This window comes from Olea europaea, unplaced genomic scaffold (assembly GCF_002742605.1).
Source record: "Olea europaea var. sylvestris unplaced genomic scaffold, O_europaea_v1 scaffold2553, whole genome shotgun sequence".
Classification (NCBI taxonomy): domain Eukaryota; kingdom Viridiplantae; phylum Streptophyta; class Magnoliopsida; order Lamiales; family Oleaceae; genus Olea; species Olea europaea.
Window position 1 is genome coordinate 54,649 of NW_019243807.1, and position 19,655 is coordinate 74,303.

Genomic DNA, 19,655 nt, shown 5'->3' on the forward strand with positions numbered 1-19,655 from the left:
GGATCCCCTGAATAAAAGCTACAAAATCTATTAATAATGAGAGATATCTGATCACATTTGAAATAGAATTGGTCCAAGAGGATCATCGGCCACAATGAGATTGGGACACGACCCAGACTCTTATCGGAGAGGTATTGGAAATATTACTAATTCATGGATTTTTACCCGTAAACATGCTCAAATATTGAGTTAGTATTGCAAGATCATATGAAATGAAATGAACTGAAATCTTTCTATTTAAGATGACAACAAAAATAAGACCAATCCAACAAAAATAAGACCAATCCAAGATTTTCATCAACGTATGCGTTATACAAAATTGTCAAGAATTTATTTCACTTGGATAAAAGTGAAAATCACATATATCAAATGGGAAGTCCCAAATCGTTGATCAAATCACTTCGTCCACCTTTGACAATTAGTCTCTTATCGTGGCACGCAGAGACCTAATTCTGAAAAAAGAGAGAATCAATACTTAAGCAAATGATGACTTTCAAGGCAATTCCAAAGCAAAATACTCCACACACAACTAATCGACTAAATGAAAGAAAAAAATTCTATTGAGTGAATAATCGATCCCATTCCTACGAGCCACTTGATTATTGAGTGAATAACTATTGTTCCACATTGATTTTCATACATTATGTTGATAAAAAGCAGATTGTCTCAAGAAATTCAGCAGAAAAATAAATGTAAGGAACCATACCAAAAAAAAAAAAAAAAGCCTGCTTGGAAGTTTTAGGGTATTGGTTTTGGGTGTATGCGATGGGTCCGATTAGGGGTGATTTTTAGTCGCGATTTTTAAAACAATCCAACCCATGTTTGAAAGTTTATCATCCAGTGGTTTTTAGTACCTACGCTAGAAACTTCACAAGTTCAACCTGAAATTTACCTCCTAGTCCGATGGTGTCTCAATGCTATAATGTTCTTGCCAGATTTCTGGATTTTATGTATTTTCTTTGTTCGATTTATCAAGATTATTGTGACCTTTTTGTTTCATTTCTGTATACTGGTAATTGGTTTAGTATAATAATATCTTAATTTAATGAAATTCAGCATTGGGCACGCATAATTTAGCATTTGGCACTAATTTTGAATATGGGTTGTTTTGGCAGGTTAATTTGCTGATATCTGTGTTTGATTTTATGAGAAGTGAATTTTCTGTAACTTGGATATGGCCTTGTGTAATTTCAATTTGGAAATAACTGTTTTAGAGGATAAAATTGGAAGAAAAATGGAGAAAGGGGGTTTAGAAGTACCACCCAAATTACTCCACACTGATCCCAAAAACTAAAAAGTACTGATTTTTTCAACCTTTCATAAACGATGCAACTGAAAAATAGTCAAAACTAGTGAGAAAAAACTGGCAAGAGGCTCTTATGCAACGTGCTAAAGCTGTCTATAACAAATAAAATGAATAGTTCTAAAGAATGAGAGTACATCAACATGACTAGTTCCAGGGGTAGCAAAAGAGAGAGAAAATAACAAACAAAAATGGAAAACGTGTATAAAATGACTGATCTAGGTATAAAAGTGAAAGTATTTCTGGCTACAACAAGAACATTTTCACAAATTGTCAACATGTAAAGTAACAAGTTCTTTGGCAGCTTAAAAGTAAGTCAAACTTGTATATAAATTTTTGCTTCTGAACATGTTTGGATTAATTATTTTCTTTCATTATATGTCAAAATTTCGAAAGTAGCATAAGGATTACTTTCCCAAAAAAAAAAAAAAAAAAAAAAAAAAAAAAAAAAGGATAAGATAGGATTCTCGCTTAATCCGTTCTTATGACTACACTATGCAAGTACATTTATTTCCCTTGGAAAACAATGAAATGCACAAGAGACCATCCTTCTGTTGCAGCATGATTTTTAGATTCACGGGCAACGACCTAGGGATGGGTTTCCCTTCGACAGGGGGATAGAAGTCAACCTTTTTAGAGCATATCAAAACCAAGAGGTAATTCTGGTTAAACCTAGTAAGGCAACCGAATTCGGAGTTAAAGGATTCATCAAACATGCACAAAATTCAACTATAGAGAAAAAGAAATGCTAGATGGCTCTTAGTAACCAAGTTTAAATGGTTTTCCATTTCCCCCAAAGCCAGAATTCAGGTTCTATCGAGTATTGTATACCCAACATGCACTAAGTGTACATACATAATGTCTTTTGTTGGTGATGATTGAGCTATATTACCTAGTGCTTAAATGGATCAAATAAAGGTAATTTCGCATAACGAACAGCAAGAGAGAATAAAAATTTGGTGAATTCTGAGGAGAGGAGAGGAAGCAGAGAAAGAAGAAAATTGATTTACTTTCCCAAGACTTGGGCAAAATCGCTCATTAAGACATCAAACTCGTCACTTTCTCGGATGTTTATGTAATAAAGATAAATGTAGCAGTTTGGGATCCATTGGCCGTTGGGATTTTGTGATTTGAAATATTTGAATAGAAGTTGTGACTAAAATGAAAAAAGAAAATAAAAAAGGAAGTTAAAAGATACTGCTTTTGATTTGAAACTCGTGAGACACTAGAGAATCTAATTAGTGACCTCAACAGGATACTACATCACAAACAAGCACTGCAAAATTATAATTCAACAAAACAAATTTAAGACCTAAGTTAAATGAACTGAAATATACACTATAACAGTTTCAGAAAATAAAATAACACCTACATCCAAAACTTCAAATTCCAAAAAAAAATGGCTTGAAAGCCTTCTCCCGGCATAATTACCAATTTTCCTTTTCCTTGTATATGCACCGCATCAACAATTAACACCTAAATTACTATTTTGGCAAAAATCTCTAAATGTCCAAAAAAGAAAGAAGAAATTATAATCTCACATTATTAATTGCTGTGTGTCAAACCCAGAAATTTCATTTGGAACAAGATAGTTTCCCGAAGTGGTGGCAATGGGTCTAGCCGGCCGCTTGACTCGGTCCATCTACCCACGAGCTCGTGAGTTCACGAGTCGAGCTGAGCCCGCGAGCTCGTGAGTTTTTATTTATTTTTATTTTTAAAATTTTTAAAATTTTTGGACCTTTTTGTTCACATTTTTTATGTGGGAGCGAACCCCCGCTCGGCTCGGGCTCGAGCTCATCCCACAACGAGCTCAAGCTGTCCATGGGCCGAGCTTTGATGAGCCGAGACGACGAACCTTTTGTCACCCCTAGTTTCCCGATATAGATATCTAGAATTAGTAGCACAAGTTGCCAAACTGCTATGAAGTTAAAACTTTAACAAAATTGAACAGGCAACCGGCATAGGCAACAATTTTAGCATCCAAGCACCCATACACGACCAAAACTCCAGACAGCAAGGAGTCAAAATATACGAGAACTTGATGCAAAGATATGTTACAATTGGAAGCAGAGCCGTACCATGCACAATGCAGACAAAAAAAACCCACATAATGTGCTTTCAGCTTTCCCATTATTAATTCTGAAATTATATTTATTAACCACTTACTCTCCACATACATGTCACAACATGCTATACTTTATTCTATCTCTCTCTATGTTTCAATTTAGTTAAACTAGAAAATTACCTATGAAATATATTTTATGCACCAAAGCGGCTCATTAGAAGTAAGTCATACTTTCTTTAAGTTACTTCTTTATTAACAAAACTTAGTATTATATACTTACTATCTAAAGAAGTAATATTAAGCAGAGCCAAACATGCTTGTATCAATCCCAGATAAAGTTCATGTAAACAGTGAAAACATGAGGAATTTACCCATAAAAAAATAAAAAATAAAAAATAAAAATTAAAAAAGAGAGAGAGAGACAAGAAATATACCAACTTGGCAGGAACTATGAAAGACAAAAGTGGTATGCTTACAGAAACATTAGAAAATATATCAAACTCCAGGGTTGGCACTGCAGAGCATACCCTGAGACAGCGACCTGCAGCCTTTGGTGTCGGTGCCAAGGCACGACGTAAGCCGAGCAGAGGAGACCGCTGTGTGGAGAGGTAGTAGAGACTGGAATGCACCTAATTGAGCTAATGGCCTAAAGTTCAAAATTCAAAAGTAAAAAATCAAAGATCGATTCAAGAATATAAAAGAGACTTGAATTCTGGAGATTCTGTATTTAGCATTTCAACCCTGAAAATTAGAATTCAAAATAAATTCTTGTGTTAAGAACACACTATGGCATTCAATTTAGGAGGATTCGTGTTTATAATATTGAAATAAAACCATCCACGTAACTAATATCGGACATCAAATAAACCCAATTCGAGACACTGGCATCAAATTCATATTTAATGTCAAAAAACCCATTTTAAACAAAACCCGTGTAAGATAACGGCCTGAAATAACAAATAAAATGTTCAAAACTGAATCTTTATTCACAAATAATAAAGCGTCTTGAGAAGGAATTTGTTTAGGTTTTGAAGGGTAGGAAAAAAAAAAAAAACCTTGTGAAAAGAGATGGAGATGGGCGTGAGGATTGAACAAAGCATCCGGGATTGATTGAAGGCTTTGAAATGGTGGATTTGAGAATGTTAACCGCGGGTCTGGAGAGTGTTCTGTAGCGAGAAGCCATAGTTGATTGCAGTTTGTTCGAGGATCGAATTAGGGTTTTGGCTAGGTTTTAGAAGATATTATCGGTTGTGGAACGTTATGCTTACAACGTTGTACTTTCACTGTTTGGGTTTTAAGAAATCTTCACAACTGGTCTCCATTCTATTGATCCAGTAAAACGTTACCCCTTCAACTTTAAAAAGAACAAATTAATCTCTAACTTTTTCCGGGTCTTTGTTAAATACTTTAAAATTGTTCCCAACAAATTAACTTAGCTCAAGTTTGGGGTAGTTAAAAATTAGATTTTTAGAATTTGATAAAAATTGATGAAATGCATGATTAAAAAATGATAAAAATTGTGAATATTCTCAAATTTATGGTTAAAATTAAAGTTTTAAAATGCATAATACGTGACAAAATATTTCGATAAAGCATCAAGCATTACAAATATTTGCATACCTATGCGAAGCATATACGTAATGATGGATTTTTTAATTTTAAATATTATAAAATAATGCATTCTTTGAAATTTATATATATTATTCAATTTTTCAATATATATATGCTCAAAATCATAAATACTACAATTATTTAATAATCAATTCTTACAATCAGATTGACGGGATTTAAATGATTTAGTTACTTGGATGACAGAGTATCTTGTCTAACTCTTTATTGGGTCAATTTAATTTCCTCTTCTTCGTCTAAGTCGTTTTCTGTGTCATCCAATATAAAATCATCTTAATTGATCTCTCTAGTTTCAACTCGAAAAATTCTATTACATCTTGTAAATGATAAAAATATCATTTTCAACCTCTACCTCATCATCATAACCATTAACCTTTCAAAATTATGCGTTACTAATCAGGGACGGAGCTAGAATTTAATCTCATTGTGGTCAAAATTTAGCTACGATTTTTTTTTTTGGCCAAATAAGACAAAAACATAATATTAAATTCCTACGTACAATTGTTCTTTATTGGATTTTGTACTTTTATTGTGTCATAATAAACTTTCATTTAGCATGGTTTTTCAATATACATAACGAAGTTGTTCATTTTCCTGTTACTTAATTTCTTTACAACTTCTTAAGTTTACAGAATTAGTAAATGTACTTATCTAGGTTTTGAACTCTTTAGTTGAGATCAATACTAGTTATAACAAATCAAGTTATGCTACCTAAAAATCGAGTCATCAGATTAATATTTTATTCCTCTTTAATCATGTTCAATTGTTTTTCGCGCATAAAAATATTTGAAACGAAGGCGTGGAGAATATCTTATTGTAATACTCTAGTAAAATTGGTCGGATAAAATAAAATTAAAATAAGAGATAGAAAGCAAACAAGTGCCAAGTAGTGACAACTAAAAAGGGAAAAGAAAAAGTGAAACTAACGCCCAGTTTGATTTACCAAGTTTTCCATGGAAAATGGAAAATTAATTCCATTTTTCATCTTTTTGACTGTTTGATAGCTTTTTTTTCAAGGAATTCGTTTTCTTGTTTTTCTTGGGAACTAGCAATTTTTCATGTTTTCATAGAATTCGAATTCTCACCACATTGGTGAGAATTCAAATTCCATGCCATTGTAACGATTTATTTAATTTTTTTTGAATTTTTTTTTTGGTAATGGAAACAAATTTTAAAAATTATTGTATAAAAAATATTTCCCTTTAATTGATAATTTTTATGTAAAATAAAGTCAAACGAACACCAAAAGATAGATAATTCTCTTGAATTTTTTTATTTTTGGCAATGGAAACAAATTTCATCTCCAATACAAGTAAAATCTATCTCTTTAATTGATAATTTTCATTTAAAACAAAACCAAACGAACAAAAAAAAACTTTTATTTTAACATTTTTCACGTGAAAAATTATACCAGTCAAACAAAATAATTTATAATTCTCAGGAAACCAATTTCTAGGCAATTCAATTTCCTGAAATTCGTTTTCAATTTAATTCAATTCCATTTTTTCAATCAAACGGACCCTAAGTGAACACGTTTCTTTTAGTTAAGATGGACTTATAAAATGAAAGAAGGTAGAGAGAGAAGAAACAAGAAAATAATAATAATAACGAAGAGAAAATTTAAAAAAATAAAAATAAAAAATAAAGAAGAAAAAAAGAAGCAGCTAAAATGGGAAGGAGAGAAGGCAGAATTATAATCATGACCTACTTCATTTTATTGTTATAGTTATAACAATGTCAATTTCCTTATGTGGGGGTCAGTTACAAGAAGATAAAGGGTAAACATAAAATTGATTAAAAAAAAAAATAGAAATTTTCTGTGGCGTTAATTGATCCCACATGAACCCACCATGTGGATTCGACCATGTTAATAACATCACTTGCTAGTAAAATTACAGGAAAAATTGAAGAAGGATGCTCGAGCTCGATGTAGATAGTTTGCAACTCTATGATTTTTTTTTTAATTAACATCAACATCCTACAGATTGTTGTATATAATTCACGAGTTTGGATGATTTGGACTTATTTGATATTTGTTGGGCTCAATTGGATGAAAGAATAAAGAAGGGGCTAATTAACTGAACTTATGGACACCAAAAATATGTACATAAATGATGTTTCAAGTGGTTGTTTGAAAAATTTTAAAAAGTTGAAATTAAAGTCAACAATTAATTTTAATCATATATTAATATTTTATGGGACTTATAACTTCTATGAATTTTTTCAATCATAAATTTCATTAAATTTATCGAAATGTACTAATTTTTTTATTGAAATTTAGTCGAACAACTCCTAATTATATCCCAAAGTTACATTTTAAAATAATGTTATCTAGCATTACTGGAATTAGAGTACCAGTTTAAGGTGACATGCAAGTGATTGGACATCTTAAATGTGATTTATTTTCTTACTTTAAAGGTGATTGAAAGTAACTTAAATTGATGCTTAGTGCTATTAATTCTAAATAGTATTACTCTACTTTTTAAGTATTGCAAGACACTCTTTTCTTTGATAGCCAATAAATTCGGACGATGAGGTTAAAATTTTGTTGATTTGATTATATTGACACCATAATGATTGGCTCGACCTGAAAATAACTTGGATCATTGGAGCAGCTTAATGAAGGTTACTCACGATCCAATTCACTTTAGAAAGTGGCAACCGTTCGATTGGTATTTTGGTATTGAAATTGAGTCCGATTTTCACATGATTTGAAGTATTTCACGACGATTAATAACGAAGTTCTGGTCTCCATGGACAAATAACATTGTAGCCAAGTTCAAAACCCATGACGTGCCTTAAACTCAACCATTATAGGAACGTTCCAAATTACACTATCCCTCTCGTGTCCTTCTAAACTGTCCAAAGAATTTCAACCACATTTTCCACTGGATATCATATACCTATTTCCAATGACTCCCAACTGTCATTAACTGCTTTTCCATTCGAAAAATGGAACTTCTTGCATCCACTTCATCCGCATCGGACCACCACCACCGCACGCAACCCTTAACTGAGCGCGTAATCCGAGCCCTCCACCCCCGGCTTCGCCTCCTCCATAGGTCAGATTCCATGTTCTTCGTATTAGGTTCAACAGGAAATGTCTACACTGTGAACTTATGTGCCACCTCATCATGTACTTGCCCTGATCGAAATTATCGGACGACCCCTTGCAAGCACATTCTATTCGTTCTAATCCGCGCGTTGGGTGTTCGACTCGACGATTCTTGCCTCTGGAGGAGGACTCTTCGGCCATGCCAACTCAATCGCCTACTGAATTTGCCTACATTAACTGAAGCCTTAGCCAGCGCCACCCTCTGTGAGAAATTTCACCGGCTGTTTTTCAAGGCCCGGCCGAGCGGTTCTCAGACACCGGTGGTGGTGGAAGATGGGAGTATTTGTCCAGTTTGTTTGGAAGAAATGGGAAAAGAGGATAAGATGGTGGCTTGTGGGACTTGCAGAAATACAATTCACGAGGAGTGTTTCTTGGCATGGAAGAGAAGTGGTGGCCGAAGAAAATCCACGACCTGCGTGCTCTGCCGTGCGCGGTGGAGAGAGGGAGCAAATCAAGAAAAATATTTGAATCTCTCAGCTTATGTTATTGAAGATGACACAGTGGAGGGTGAGGGTGAGGGTGATGATCACTGCACTTGATTAAGCATTCAAGATTCACGATAGGCTATCAAAGTTTGTGCAATTTAGAATTTGGACTTTGTTACATGTACATCAAATTTTACAATAAGGGATTACATAATATCCATGTAGCACTTTATCATTTGTCAATTCAAACACACGGTCAACTTTTCCTTCCAATCTTTTCCCTCCACTTCGTTTTCAGTAACTATTTATATACCATTTTTATATACAAGTAGCAAAATCTTTAGAATTTATATACTAGTTCATTTGTGAAATACATGTATATGTAATGATTCAGAGAGAAGGAAAAAAAAAAAAAATAGCATGCAATTTTGTATAGTATGGATTTCCTTTTTTATATGGCAAAAATAATGATGCCCATTTATGGTTCCCTACTCACTTGAGTTATTCGAGCTTATGGAAAACGTACAAGTAGGTTATATTAATATATTTCGATTTTCTTCCAAATGGGTCATGAAGTTTTTACCCAAGTTAAGAATACCCTCAATATAAGCTAAGAAGTTTTTACCCAAGTTAAGAAAATTCACTTTTCCATAGAACTGTTGAAGGCAAAAGAAAGAGAGAACCAAAGAGATAGGCCTATTTCAAGAAAAAAAAAGAAAAGAAAATGGCGTCTCCTTCATCTTCAACAATCAGAGCGTTTGTTTCATTACTCTTCAGATTCTCAAATGGGATTTCTCTCAAAACCTCTTAACTCATTCACTCTTCACAGTAAATCCTCTTCTTTGGCTCTCTTTTCCTATTAATATATATGAAACACACATTAAAGATGGGATTTTTATGTGAAAATTGTGACTTTTATTTATAGATTATAATTGGGATTATGATTGTATACGCAATGGTATTCCTGAGTAAGATTTTTGGTTCTTGTTTATTGGGGAATTGATTTGATTTTAAAGAATTATATTTCGGATTTTTAGGAACACGTTTGTCAATTAGAAAGCTACAATTTTAACTGGAGAGTTGGGATTTGATATTAGAACTTTGTTTTGAATTTTTTTCAGGCAGATGTTGTTTAAGTAGAAAGCTTCAATTTTTTATTGGAGTGCTGGGATTTGATTATAGAGAGTTTTGGTTTGGATTTTTAACAGGAACATGCTTGTTAAGTGGAAAGCTACAATTTCTGATTGAAGAGTTGGGATTTGATTGTATTAAGTTTTGTTTTGAATTTTTGTTCAGGAACATGTTGTTTAAGTAGAAAGCTACAATCTTCTGCGTGCTACTCATCTTCTGGCATATGGGTCTCGGTAAATGAATGGCTAGAATGCAATTCCAATAGAAAGATTTTGACTTTCCCTCCTCTACGTATGGGTAGACTTTCATGCAAAATTGCTGGAAGAAAGGTAGTCACACAGCACATATATTGAACGCAACTTAATAATTCTCTTTTTGGAGCAATTTTAATTTATCAAGTTGTTTGATTTTAAATGAGATTTAAAGGAATTACAAACTGCGAGGAGGTGGGAAATATATATTAGAAAAACTTTTTACTGATAAAAGCATTGAAAATGTTGCTTTTCGCAGTATATTTGATGGACATTTAGTTTGGGAGGATCGAAGTATGTACATTTCAATGGTCTGTGTTTTTTCTTTTTGTTTTGTGATATTAGGATTGTTGGAAGAGCTTTGGCTCTTATCGAACTGTTTGCTTTAAATGAAAAGTTGAAGACATATATTTTATGAATTTTTGTAGAGCATGTCAGTGAATGATGCAGCAGGATGGGTATCTCAATTTTCTATGCATTTTTTTTTTTATTTGTATAAAAAAATTAACAAGATATACATTATACAACTTTAATCCTATTGAATGCCTGTTGGAGTCTCCTTTAAACTTAGCCTTGTTAAAGTGAAGACAACATCAAATTGATAGGCATCTTATTAGGTAGATCATGCAACTGTATATCATATCTCTCATGCAATCCTTGTTCTGATATCTCTACGATTAATCTGATGTTCCACATTTAATTGAGTTTTTGGCAAATGACTGTATGTCTGTCGACAGAAAATTGAGAAACTTGATGCTTCAGTCAGTATTTGATTGTTACAATCTTTTGATCATCTGTGTTCTAAGCTTTACAGGGGCAATTTCAAAAGAAGAGTTTTGATTATTGAGTTTAATGTTTCAGAAATGCATCTTACATGCAGACTGCCCAAGGTGCTAAGAAGATGAAGCTGTATTCAAAAATTGGGAAGGAGGTCGTATGTGCGTAAGTTAGTTTCTACAACCTTTCCACAATGTGATATGACAGATTATAATTACTAGCCTATGTTTGGAAGGACCCAGAAGATATACAACACAACATTATACAAACACACAGAATTAGAATCATTAAGGCACCATAACCAATGTAGTAAGCACTCAGAATTGAACTAACTCTCAGGTTTACTTTTATGGGCTGTTGTTTTTTTGTAACAGACTGTTTGAAGCAGTAGCAGATTTGAGACTGATGGTAGGTTACCTTGATGGTTGGCCAGGAACACTGGTCATGCTGGTAGTGTACCCAAAACAAGGGTCTTGCTTTCTCTTTTACACCCTTTAGGCTCTTCATTTGACATCTATCACTAGTTTCTAATTTTGAAGCCATCACCTGATTTAGAATGCAATGAACATTGAACAATAATGAAACTTGAGAAGAAAGTAAGAGAAAGAGAGAAGAAAGGGGAGAGAATCAAGAGAATTTAGAGGGAGAAAATATGAGTTTATTCAGTAATCAAGTCTAACTATTACAATGCATAAGCTTCCTTTGTATATGGTAAACTAATCTAAGTAGGAACCATCCATAAAATCCTAGAAAATCTATAAAATATAAAATTAGTTTAATTCAAACTAGAAAACTATAATAAACTAAAGTTGGCATAATAGTCGAGGTGTTAACGAATAACAGATCTTTTGCAGCTGTTAGAGAGGTAGTGATGGATTGTGGGGGGAAATGGCAGATCCTGGATCCATCAATTTCAAGTTTAGGTCTATGGCTATGGTGGAGTTGGCATAATATACTTGCTGTTGCTTTGGATGCTGGTGCTGATGATGTCATTGAACCCTCAGTGGATGAAGATGATCGAATGAACGGTACAAGATATTGTTCCTTTGAATGTATGTTATCTTTTCACAGTATTCAGTTGTCCTGATCCCTCTATGTTTGTGTCTAACATAAATCTGCTATAAATTAATTTTTGTTACTAAGATAATAATTTTTTAACTGCGTTAGGTTCTAATGCAGAATATCTCAGATGTGTAATTTATGCTTGGAAGAGTCTAATGTCCATAATTTGTTATGGTCATGCTTCAAGTTTAAGGTTCAAAAATGTGTAATAATAATTACCTTGCACGTTCAAGTCTGATGAATTTATTTAGAAGGTTACATTTTTTCTTTCTTTGTTGACAATCCTGTTGAAGATGATGCTTCTGAATCATATTTTTCTAAATCATATGCTTATTCTTGTCAATAGATGTTTCAAAATCGTAAGTTCATCAGAGAACTACCCAATCATATTAGCAAAGCTACGTGAGGAAGGAATAACATTTGAACCTGACAAAGGATTTGAGCTTCTTCCTCTTACTCTGATCGAGGTAGGCCAAGAAGACATTTTTTTCTTCCATTTATTATCTTTTGCCCAGTGCTTTCTCATAACCATCTATTTAGAAATTTTGAGCTAATTAAAAGCTAATTTATAAATGCATGAAGAAGGTTATAATCAATGTTTTGAAAACCGACTTGGACATCGACCCGAAAAAGGTCAAGGGTTAAGGGTCAAAAGTTCGAACTGGATGTAATAAATAAATAAATACACATACGCAAACAATTGAATACTATAATAATAATAATAATAATAAATTTTTTTTTAATTTGTAAATTAAATAAATGAAAAGATGGAGGTGAATATTACAATTTAGTTAGTTGGGACCCAAAATTATATTAGTCAATTAGCCACACATTTGAAAGATGATTTTGATGGGCATTTTAACACTTTTTGCTATCCCACATCAAAAGATCATTCAACCAATTGAGAGAAGTGCATCTATAAAAGAAGCATTTCATCCAAGATTCCTCTATGGGCCTTTGATTGTAGTGCATGAGCCCATTAATAAGGTTAAAAATTTTAAAATTAAAATTGGTGAAACCGGTAAATATCCATCGGTTCACTAATTCACTGTTCAACTGGCCAGTTCAAGGGGTTTTGAATGATTTTTACAGTAGTTGGTTAACCGAATGTGATCGGATCGGTTTTGGGCCCGTTGAACGGACTGGGCTGGGAGGTTTTGATAATATGAGTTATAATAGAAACCCATAAGATAAGGTTGTCCATGTACATGAATGAAGAATTTTATACAAAATTATCTCCTTCAAAAGGAATTCTAGTTGTTCATTCTGAAGATAATCATCAGCTCTATGTAACGTCATCACTTTGAGGAATTATATCCTTAATATCATGCTTGGTGAAATGATATAAATGATTATTTTGTGATTTGTAGGTTGATGATGAGGCCATGGACTTGAACAAGGAATTGAAGTCCAAATTACTCGAGCTCGATGATGTTGATGCTTTATAGACGGATCAAAAGTAATATTACCTCGAGTGGATTTGCAGATCAATGCTTATTTTTGCCTTCCCAGCTGCTCAGCATCCAACTGAGGTTTTGGGACAGTCAGATTTTGTATCTGGGGCTTTGCTTTCTGAGCTAAGCCTTAACACTTGACAGGAGAATCTGAATTGCATCTCATCAAAACTTGCGCAACTTCAGGTGTGCTCTTACTATTCTTTATTGTGGGAAACAATTTATTTACTACTTAATTCGATGATTACAGCATCAAAGAACTGAAATATTACTCAGTGGTTTAGGAGATATGTATTGCGCTCTCTCTCTCCGCCCCTTCTTCTCCCTCCCTCTTGTCGAAAATGAACTACAGTTTCTTAGTAATGAAAATCATAGATGCTTGTCTATGTTTAACTCCCTTTTCTAACTCATTGAGATATGACATGCTAACAGTTTGGAATACACACAGTCTAATTATAATGCTCACTTATGACTTCGACCATGCATTAGAAAGAACGTAACTGGCGCTCATATTTCATGTTAGGTTGCCCTAGTTTCCTACATATAATGAGGGCATTTTTCTGTCAGATTAGATAGAGAGGTGTGAAGAAGAAACCTTATAATCCCTTCTCATTGTAATGAAAACTTCTGGAACTGCAAGTGGACGTAGGTTGAACTAGTATGAATAATTAAATATATTTTGTTTTTACGTGTGCATTTCTGTTAGCTGAATTGTTCACTATTGCTGCTAGGTTTGGGAGTAGGCTTAACCGGTAAAACACTGATAACTTCTTCATTAATAAGATGATCGGAATTTACTTACAATGTAGTTTTGTTTGTTGCATACACGATAAGATGCAATGCATATTACTAAAACAACATATCATGCTGATGACCGCTACACAAACATTTTTATTGTACAAATATCATCTATATCAACTGTATATTGAAATATTTTTGATGGATAACTGTATATTGAAATATAGAAGTTATATAGCACATTTGACACAGTAACGCATAAATATTCTTCAAGTTTAAGCTTTTGGAACCCAACATCCATGGAGTCCATATGGAAGGCCATAAGGGAATTTTGCTCTGGCAATTTCCTCGAATGTGGATCCGTCAAGTAGTAGAGCGTACCCTTCGCCATTTCTGTCGCTAACCATTGAGATAGCTACCCCTGTGTTTATAATATACACTTGTGAGGACTCTGCCGAACATCCTTTAACATGACTTTAGAATTGCGAAACTAGGAAAAAATGATTTCCATGAGAAAACTGCAGAAGGTGATGGGATTGTAGAAAATGGTCTACTGCAATACATAGTTTTCATTACTGAATGCAATTAGACAGGATTAAGAGAAATAGTTGTCTTTTTAGCCTCGGCTTGACAATCATTATCTAGGAAAATAATATTTTAAATAATGATTTTTAGGAGAATGGTTGGTTAAAAAGCATGGGAAAGTTTTGGTTTACAACGTTTTATTGTGTAAATGTGTGGTTGAAAATGAGTATATAGAAAAAAGAATTTTTAAATAATGGTTGTCAAACAAGTAGTACTAAATACGTAAGAAGTGTTTTAGCTAGGTTGGATCATATATAGTTTTATGGTGACTCTATTGAAGTCAATGGAATATGTAAAGACATTGAAGACATATGATACGGAGTTTTGGATAATATTGGACAAGTATATAGTAACTATTCAATCAAGTTCACCTTACCACATGTCGTAAAACATGTATCAATTTAATCACCTAATGGTAGCAGTTGGTAACTTTGTCAAGGAGGTAGAAAATTGTGAGAGTTTTGTTGTTAGCTTACCGTCATCTTCCTCAGTTGCACCAGGACGAGCCACAAATAATGGTTCTGAGGGTATAGAGCCCTCATCGAGCCAGTTCTTAGCCTTTTTCTCAAATAGATCGATCTGCAAAACAATTGGTAATTCATATGCCTTCTGTAAAACTAACGATATATTTGATAAGTTGAATTGGAAATAGTCACAAAACAGAAGAAAACATGACGAAGGAAGAAAGACATGATGAATACTGTCAGTCGTCTAGTTGAGTTTGAACTTTGAACTGAACATTAGCACTTCAAATGTATCGTAACATGAAATTGCGTTTACCTTGGTGAGGGTGTTTGGGAAGTTGCAAGGGCGTTGAGCTCCACAAGCATAGGCATATCTGTATTTCTTTCCCAAATAAGCAGGATTGATGCTGCACATGTCCATTCCTTTTCCATGTTCCTCTGGTTCCAATGCTGCTTCTAACGTTCCATATGGAGACCCATCCATCGGTATTCTAAATCGACCAACCCTGTACACACGACCTTGTACTTGTTACTAATTTCGTACAATTTCATACAGGGTTAACACACTATATCTCATCTATCGAGCAATTATAAGAGAATGTGTTTGTAGGATACATGAGCAGAGATGTTGCAAACTCGAGCCTCGATAAGTACATGCTATGTACAATTTTTTATTTTTTTGTCAGTCGATGGGAGAACTAGAGTAGAAGAATATGCTATTTATGCAAATTGCAAATGCATAAATAGGCTTCAATGGAGTAACTATCGAGCATACTTTTTAAGATTTCGATTCCTTCAACATATGATTTATGACAATGATCCTAGGTATTTTGTCTCAATATAGAGAGCCCACACAATTTGTTCCAATGTATCCATGCATGCAGAAGAAGTAATTAAAGCCTACGTAAAATATATAGTAGTGGTTCGGCCACAACTGGGTACCTTTTTTCATTTTCAACACTGAAAATGATATGATACGTCCAAAGTGGGGGACAATTCCAAAACTTAATAAATCATTAATCAGTGGATCAAATAGATGTTTAACAAGAATATGAAGCCTGCACTAATTAAAGGTTCCAACAATCATGTCGTATAATATATTAGAATCATATAATGTTTAGATATGAAAAAGTTAATTATATTAAGGCCCCCAATTTTTTAAAATTCATTTTTTCTCCAAATTCATTTTCAAACAAACATTTTATGATACCCACGACTTTTATTAATTTTTCAACTACTCATATCGTCAACATATCAAAATAGACTAAAAAATCTAGTTTCTAGTTCAATTGAATAGGGGCTAATCGGCAAGTTAGAAGATTTACATTTTTCCCCACTAATCGAAGTTGAAAATAAATAAATTTGCACATAGTTGTACCTTGCATCCGGCAAGACATCTTCACCAGAGAACGATCGGAGATTTCGTAGCCTGAGCTTTTCCAGGATTGTTGTGTCAGCGTTGTGTTCGCAACAATCAGCAATAATGGCCGTCAATCTTCCATCTTCATCTTTCTCCTCGTATGCATTGATGAAGTGAAAGGTCACATACAAAGGAACTTCTACACTTGCCACCTTCGAATTCAAGGGAAAAAAAAGGTTTTTAGATAAGCAAGCCCTAAAATTAGTGTATCTTTAATACTGCCCCATTACTAAATTATGATATCCTCACCGTACATATAAAAAAACAGTTCTGATCTCCTTGTACCTTTCGTCTATAACAACAAAATTGTAATTCTTGATATTGCTACAATCATCAGTAGATATGAAGACTTTTGATTCGTCGCTAACCAAACAAAAACTACTCTTGAGAGAGATTATGTTATTTAGAGGGAGAGAGAAACCTACAATCTTGCCACTAGCTTTACTCATAACATGCATGAACCCTTTCGACTCCGGGTGCCACTCGAATTTGTACAGTGGTGTGGGCTCAGCTTTTAGCAGATTTTGGGCACAATATCTCAGTGGCATTTCTGGCACAACAACGTAATGTTCTGTAACTGGAAAAGAGTGAACCCAACCTGGGGCAGGTCCACCCCTACACCCCACCCTACCAATAATTTTCCTCTCATTTGTGCCTGGTTTCATTCTTACAACCAAGTACCCAGGATTTATCAAATCTGGCAACAACGTTAAAAACTCAGAATCTGTCACAATTGGATGGGCAGAATGTATTAGGCCACCTAATGAGTCACTGTACTCAAACTTTCCAATTGTGTCTAAAGTGTTTGGATCAATAACAATTGACCCTTTTATTGTTTCTGTTAGACAAACAACTCGTCCGTCCCCGAGTTTAACGACTCCGGTATTGGCGTTATCCGTCAATGAGGCACCAGAGAATAAGTTGGCTAGATCGCCAATGTAGGATAGGAAATTGTCAGGTTTAGGAACTTCAGAAAATTCTCTGTAGCAAAGTTTGTTGTTCTTCTTGGCTGCCTTGTATGCCTCTGATTCGATTTGCCGGTGTCCCATCACGAGACGGCCATTTTCGAAGTGCAGCCGGACTAGTGTTGCGTAGCCGTCGAACAGGTGTCGGAAACCGTAATCTCCGATGTGCCAAAGACCTGGACCGTTCCTCAGGTACGTTCCACTCTGCACAAAATTATCAAGTTATTGGTGTCCTCTCTTTCCTTTTCGTTTTTAAATTTCTTAGGCCGGTTGATAAAATCTCAGTGCTCTTATGTCCATTTTTCGTTGCTTTACTCAGACTCTCTAGAAATTACATAGGAAACGGGATGGCGAATTCCCTTTTTCAGGCTGAGATCGACTTTTTAGTATAAAATAAGACATTTAAAACGACGAAATTTGTGTACGCTCTTTTTCACTTCGACATAACAAAAGTTCTCTTTAGAAAATTTCGCCAACTATCAAAGCCACATTATTATGTAGGGCTAATAAGGACAGAATAATTATAAAATTAAATATGCAATAAATATTATATTTGAAATGAGACTTCATATCTCCATCTGTACTAATCAGATAAATGAATTATTTTGATTTTACCTGACAAGATTTGCTGATGAAAACATATTTAAATATTACTAATTACTATATTAATACTGACTAGTTTTTTCTATAGCATATTAATATTAACTGGCAAATTTGTCTTGAAGCTTGACAGAAAAATATTTTTAAAAGAGAAGATATTATGAAAATGATAATGAAGACACTGAAAAATTGAACTTGCTAGAAACTAAAAACGCTAAAACCAGAGCGAGAAATATTTGTATAATGATTCGACAGTTCACATCTATGAATTACAAAGAGAATAAAACTATTTACGCAGCAAAACACTAATAAATAAAAGAAAGAAATAATGATTATGTGACTGCACACTGTAATAACCAATTTATCGTGAAGGACACTTTCTGAGAAAATAAACCAATCTAGTCTTCGAGTGGCCTTTATTTTGTTGTAGTGAGAGACTGAAAGTGTAGATTTTTGAATTTGAAGAAACCCTTTCTCAATCAGCAGTTGCTAGATAGATTCAGTGCAAATAATCACAATAATTAATCATTGTGTATATACACAGAAAGAAACACATACCAGCCACAGTGGTATTTCTCCTTGAACAATAAGCTCTCCTTGCCAACGCTCCTGCCTTATACTACTCCATGCCGCGAGCTTGCTATCGTTCGGGACCAACTTTCCTGGCGACAAGGGAACAACTGTAGGCTGCGGTTTGGTGGCAACATTCATAATAGTATTGTTGGAATAAACACTTTTCCTCCTAGTGGAATACTTAACGTTCTCAAAAATGGATTTTTCATCCTTTGAACAATCATAAGACCTATCAAGAATCCTCACTTTCGTCGAAAAACTATAAGATTTGGAGACAGGAAATGGTAGAGAAGCCATTAATGAAGGTTACTAGCTAGCTAGGGATGAGTATAGCTTCCAATATGCGACAAGAACATATATTTTGACAAAAACAAGGATGTTTGATTGCATATTTATAGGGGCTTATGTAAGGATTTGTATTTAAATTAGAGGAATCTTAATTGGTGAAATTCGTTTATACTAGTAGACAAATTCTTGGTTACCGCAGTAATTATGAATTCGTGGACAAGGTCTATAATAACTTACACCTCACCATGCTCCACCAATGAGTATTTTCAAACTTTTCTTTTTTAAATATAATTAGCACATGGAATATCGTAGTATAAAGAAAATGCTTGTTGTATATCACTATTTATAGGTTCTTTTACAGATTGGTGAGGTGGCAAAAAGAGAGTGGGGGAATTTTATTTTTTAGTTGGTTGGTGAAAGTTAAAATTTATCACATCTTATGTTGGTAAGTAAATCTATAAGTTGTGATATACATATAGTACAACCTTTTTTTAATGTGTATTGGTATTGTAAAAAAATTGATTAAAATCTAAATCAAAATCAACAATAAATTTAAACCATACATTCATAGTATATATAACTTTTCAACCATAAATTTCATCAACTTTTATCATAATCTACTTAAAATTTAATTTTAACCTCTACCACAACAGGTGCAATATTTTACCTTATATATTTTTATTGTATTATATTATTTTCCTGGTTTATCGGAAATTACTTCTATATATGTGTGATTATGTAATTGTTATTGGATTTGTCTTTCTATTAATCAATCATTCTATAAATACAGATTTTTTTGACAGAACATTC

At 33.7% G+C, this 19,655-nt stretch overlaps 3 protein-coding genes and 1 long non-coding RNA gene across 11 annotated transcripts; 2 read left to right on the plus strand and 2 right to left on the minus strand.

Moving 5' to 3' along the window:
* Positions 1–218: 218 nt before the first annotated feature.
* Positions 219–4,626, minus strand: LOC111382714. 2 transcript variants are annotated; one of them, XM_023006757.1, is made up of 3 exons: positions 4,424–4,626; positions 3,896–4,014; positions 219–452 (listed from the first exon to the last, which is right to left on the minus strand). In XM_023006757.1, the coding sequence occupies exons 1-3, from the start codon at positions 4,549–4,551 to the stop codon at positions 427–429; spliced, it is 273 nt and encodes a 90-aa protein (XP_022862525.1). In that variant the 5' UTR covers positions 4,552–4,626; the 3' UTR covers positions 219–426. The 2 variants fall into 2 exon arrangements, with proteins under 2 accessions (XP_022862525.1, XP_022862524.1); XM_023006756.1 differs by having other exon boundaries at positions 256–452; positions 3,845–4,014; positions 4,424–4,625.
* A 3,289-nt stretch (positions 4,627–7,915) lies between these two features.
* On the plus strand, positions 7,916–11,483 carry LOC111382710 (mitogen-activated protein kinase kinase kinase 1-like). 5 transcript variants are annotated; one of them, XM_023006752.1, is made up of 4 exons: positions 7,916–8,625; positions 9,834–9,997; positions 10,781–10,865; positions 11,071–11,483. In XM_023006752.1, exons 1-3 carry the CDS (start codon positions 7,950–7,952, stop codon positions 10,814–10,816), a joined length of 876 nt encoding a protein of 291 aa, XP_022862520.1. In that variant the 5' UTR covers positions 7,916–7,949; the 3' UTR covers positions 10,817–10,865; positions 11,071–11,483. The 5 variants fall into 5 exon arrangements, with proteins under 5 accessions (XP_022862520.1, XP_022862517.1, XP_022862519.1 ...); XM_023006749.1 differs by having other exon boundaries at positions 10,800–10,865; positions 11,071–11,481; XM_023006751.1 differs by having other exon boundaries at positions 10,781–11,314.
* A 26-nt stretch (positions 11,484–11,509) lies between these two features.
* LOC111382712 lies at positions 11,510–14,173 on the plus strand. Of its 3 annotated transcripts, XR_002700596.1 has the most exons (4): positions 11,510–11,748; positions 12,105–12,225; positions 13,129–13,398; positions 13,944–14,173. It is a non-coding gene; the product is annotated as an uncharacterized LOC111382712 (long non-coding RNA). The 3 variants fall into 3 exon arrangements; XR_002700594.1 differs by lacking the exon at positions 13,944–14,173 and having other exon boundaries at positions 13,129–13,599; XR_002700595.1 differs by lacking the exon at positions 13,944–14,173 and having other exon boundaries at positions 11,510–11,724; positions 13,129–13,599.
* LOC111382711 (carotenoid cleavage dioxygenase 8 homolog B, chloroplastic-like) lies at positions 13,958–18,923 on the minus strand. The gene is made up of 6 exons (XM_023006754.1): positions 18,543–18,923; positions 16,845–17,588; positions 16,378–16,571; positions 15,316–15,505; positions 15,012–15,114; positions 13,958–14,371 (listed from the first exon to the last, which is right to left on the minus strand). Exons 1-6 carry the CDS (start codon positions 18,852–18,854, stop codon positions 14,226–14,228), a joined length of 1,689 nt encoding a protein of 562 aa, XP_022862522.1. The 5' UTR covers positions 18,855–18,923; the 3' UTR covers positions 13,958–14,225.
* Positions 18,924–19,655: the final 732 nt, after the last annotated feature.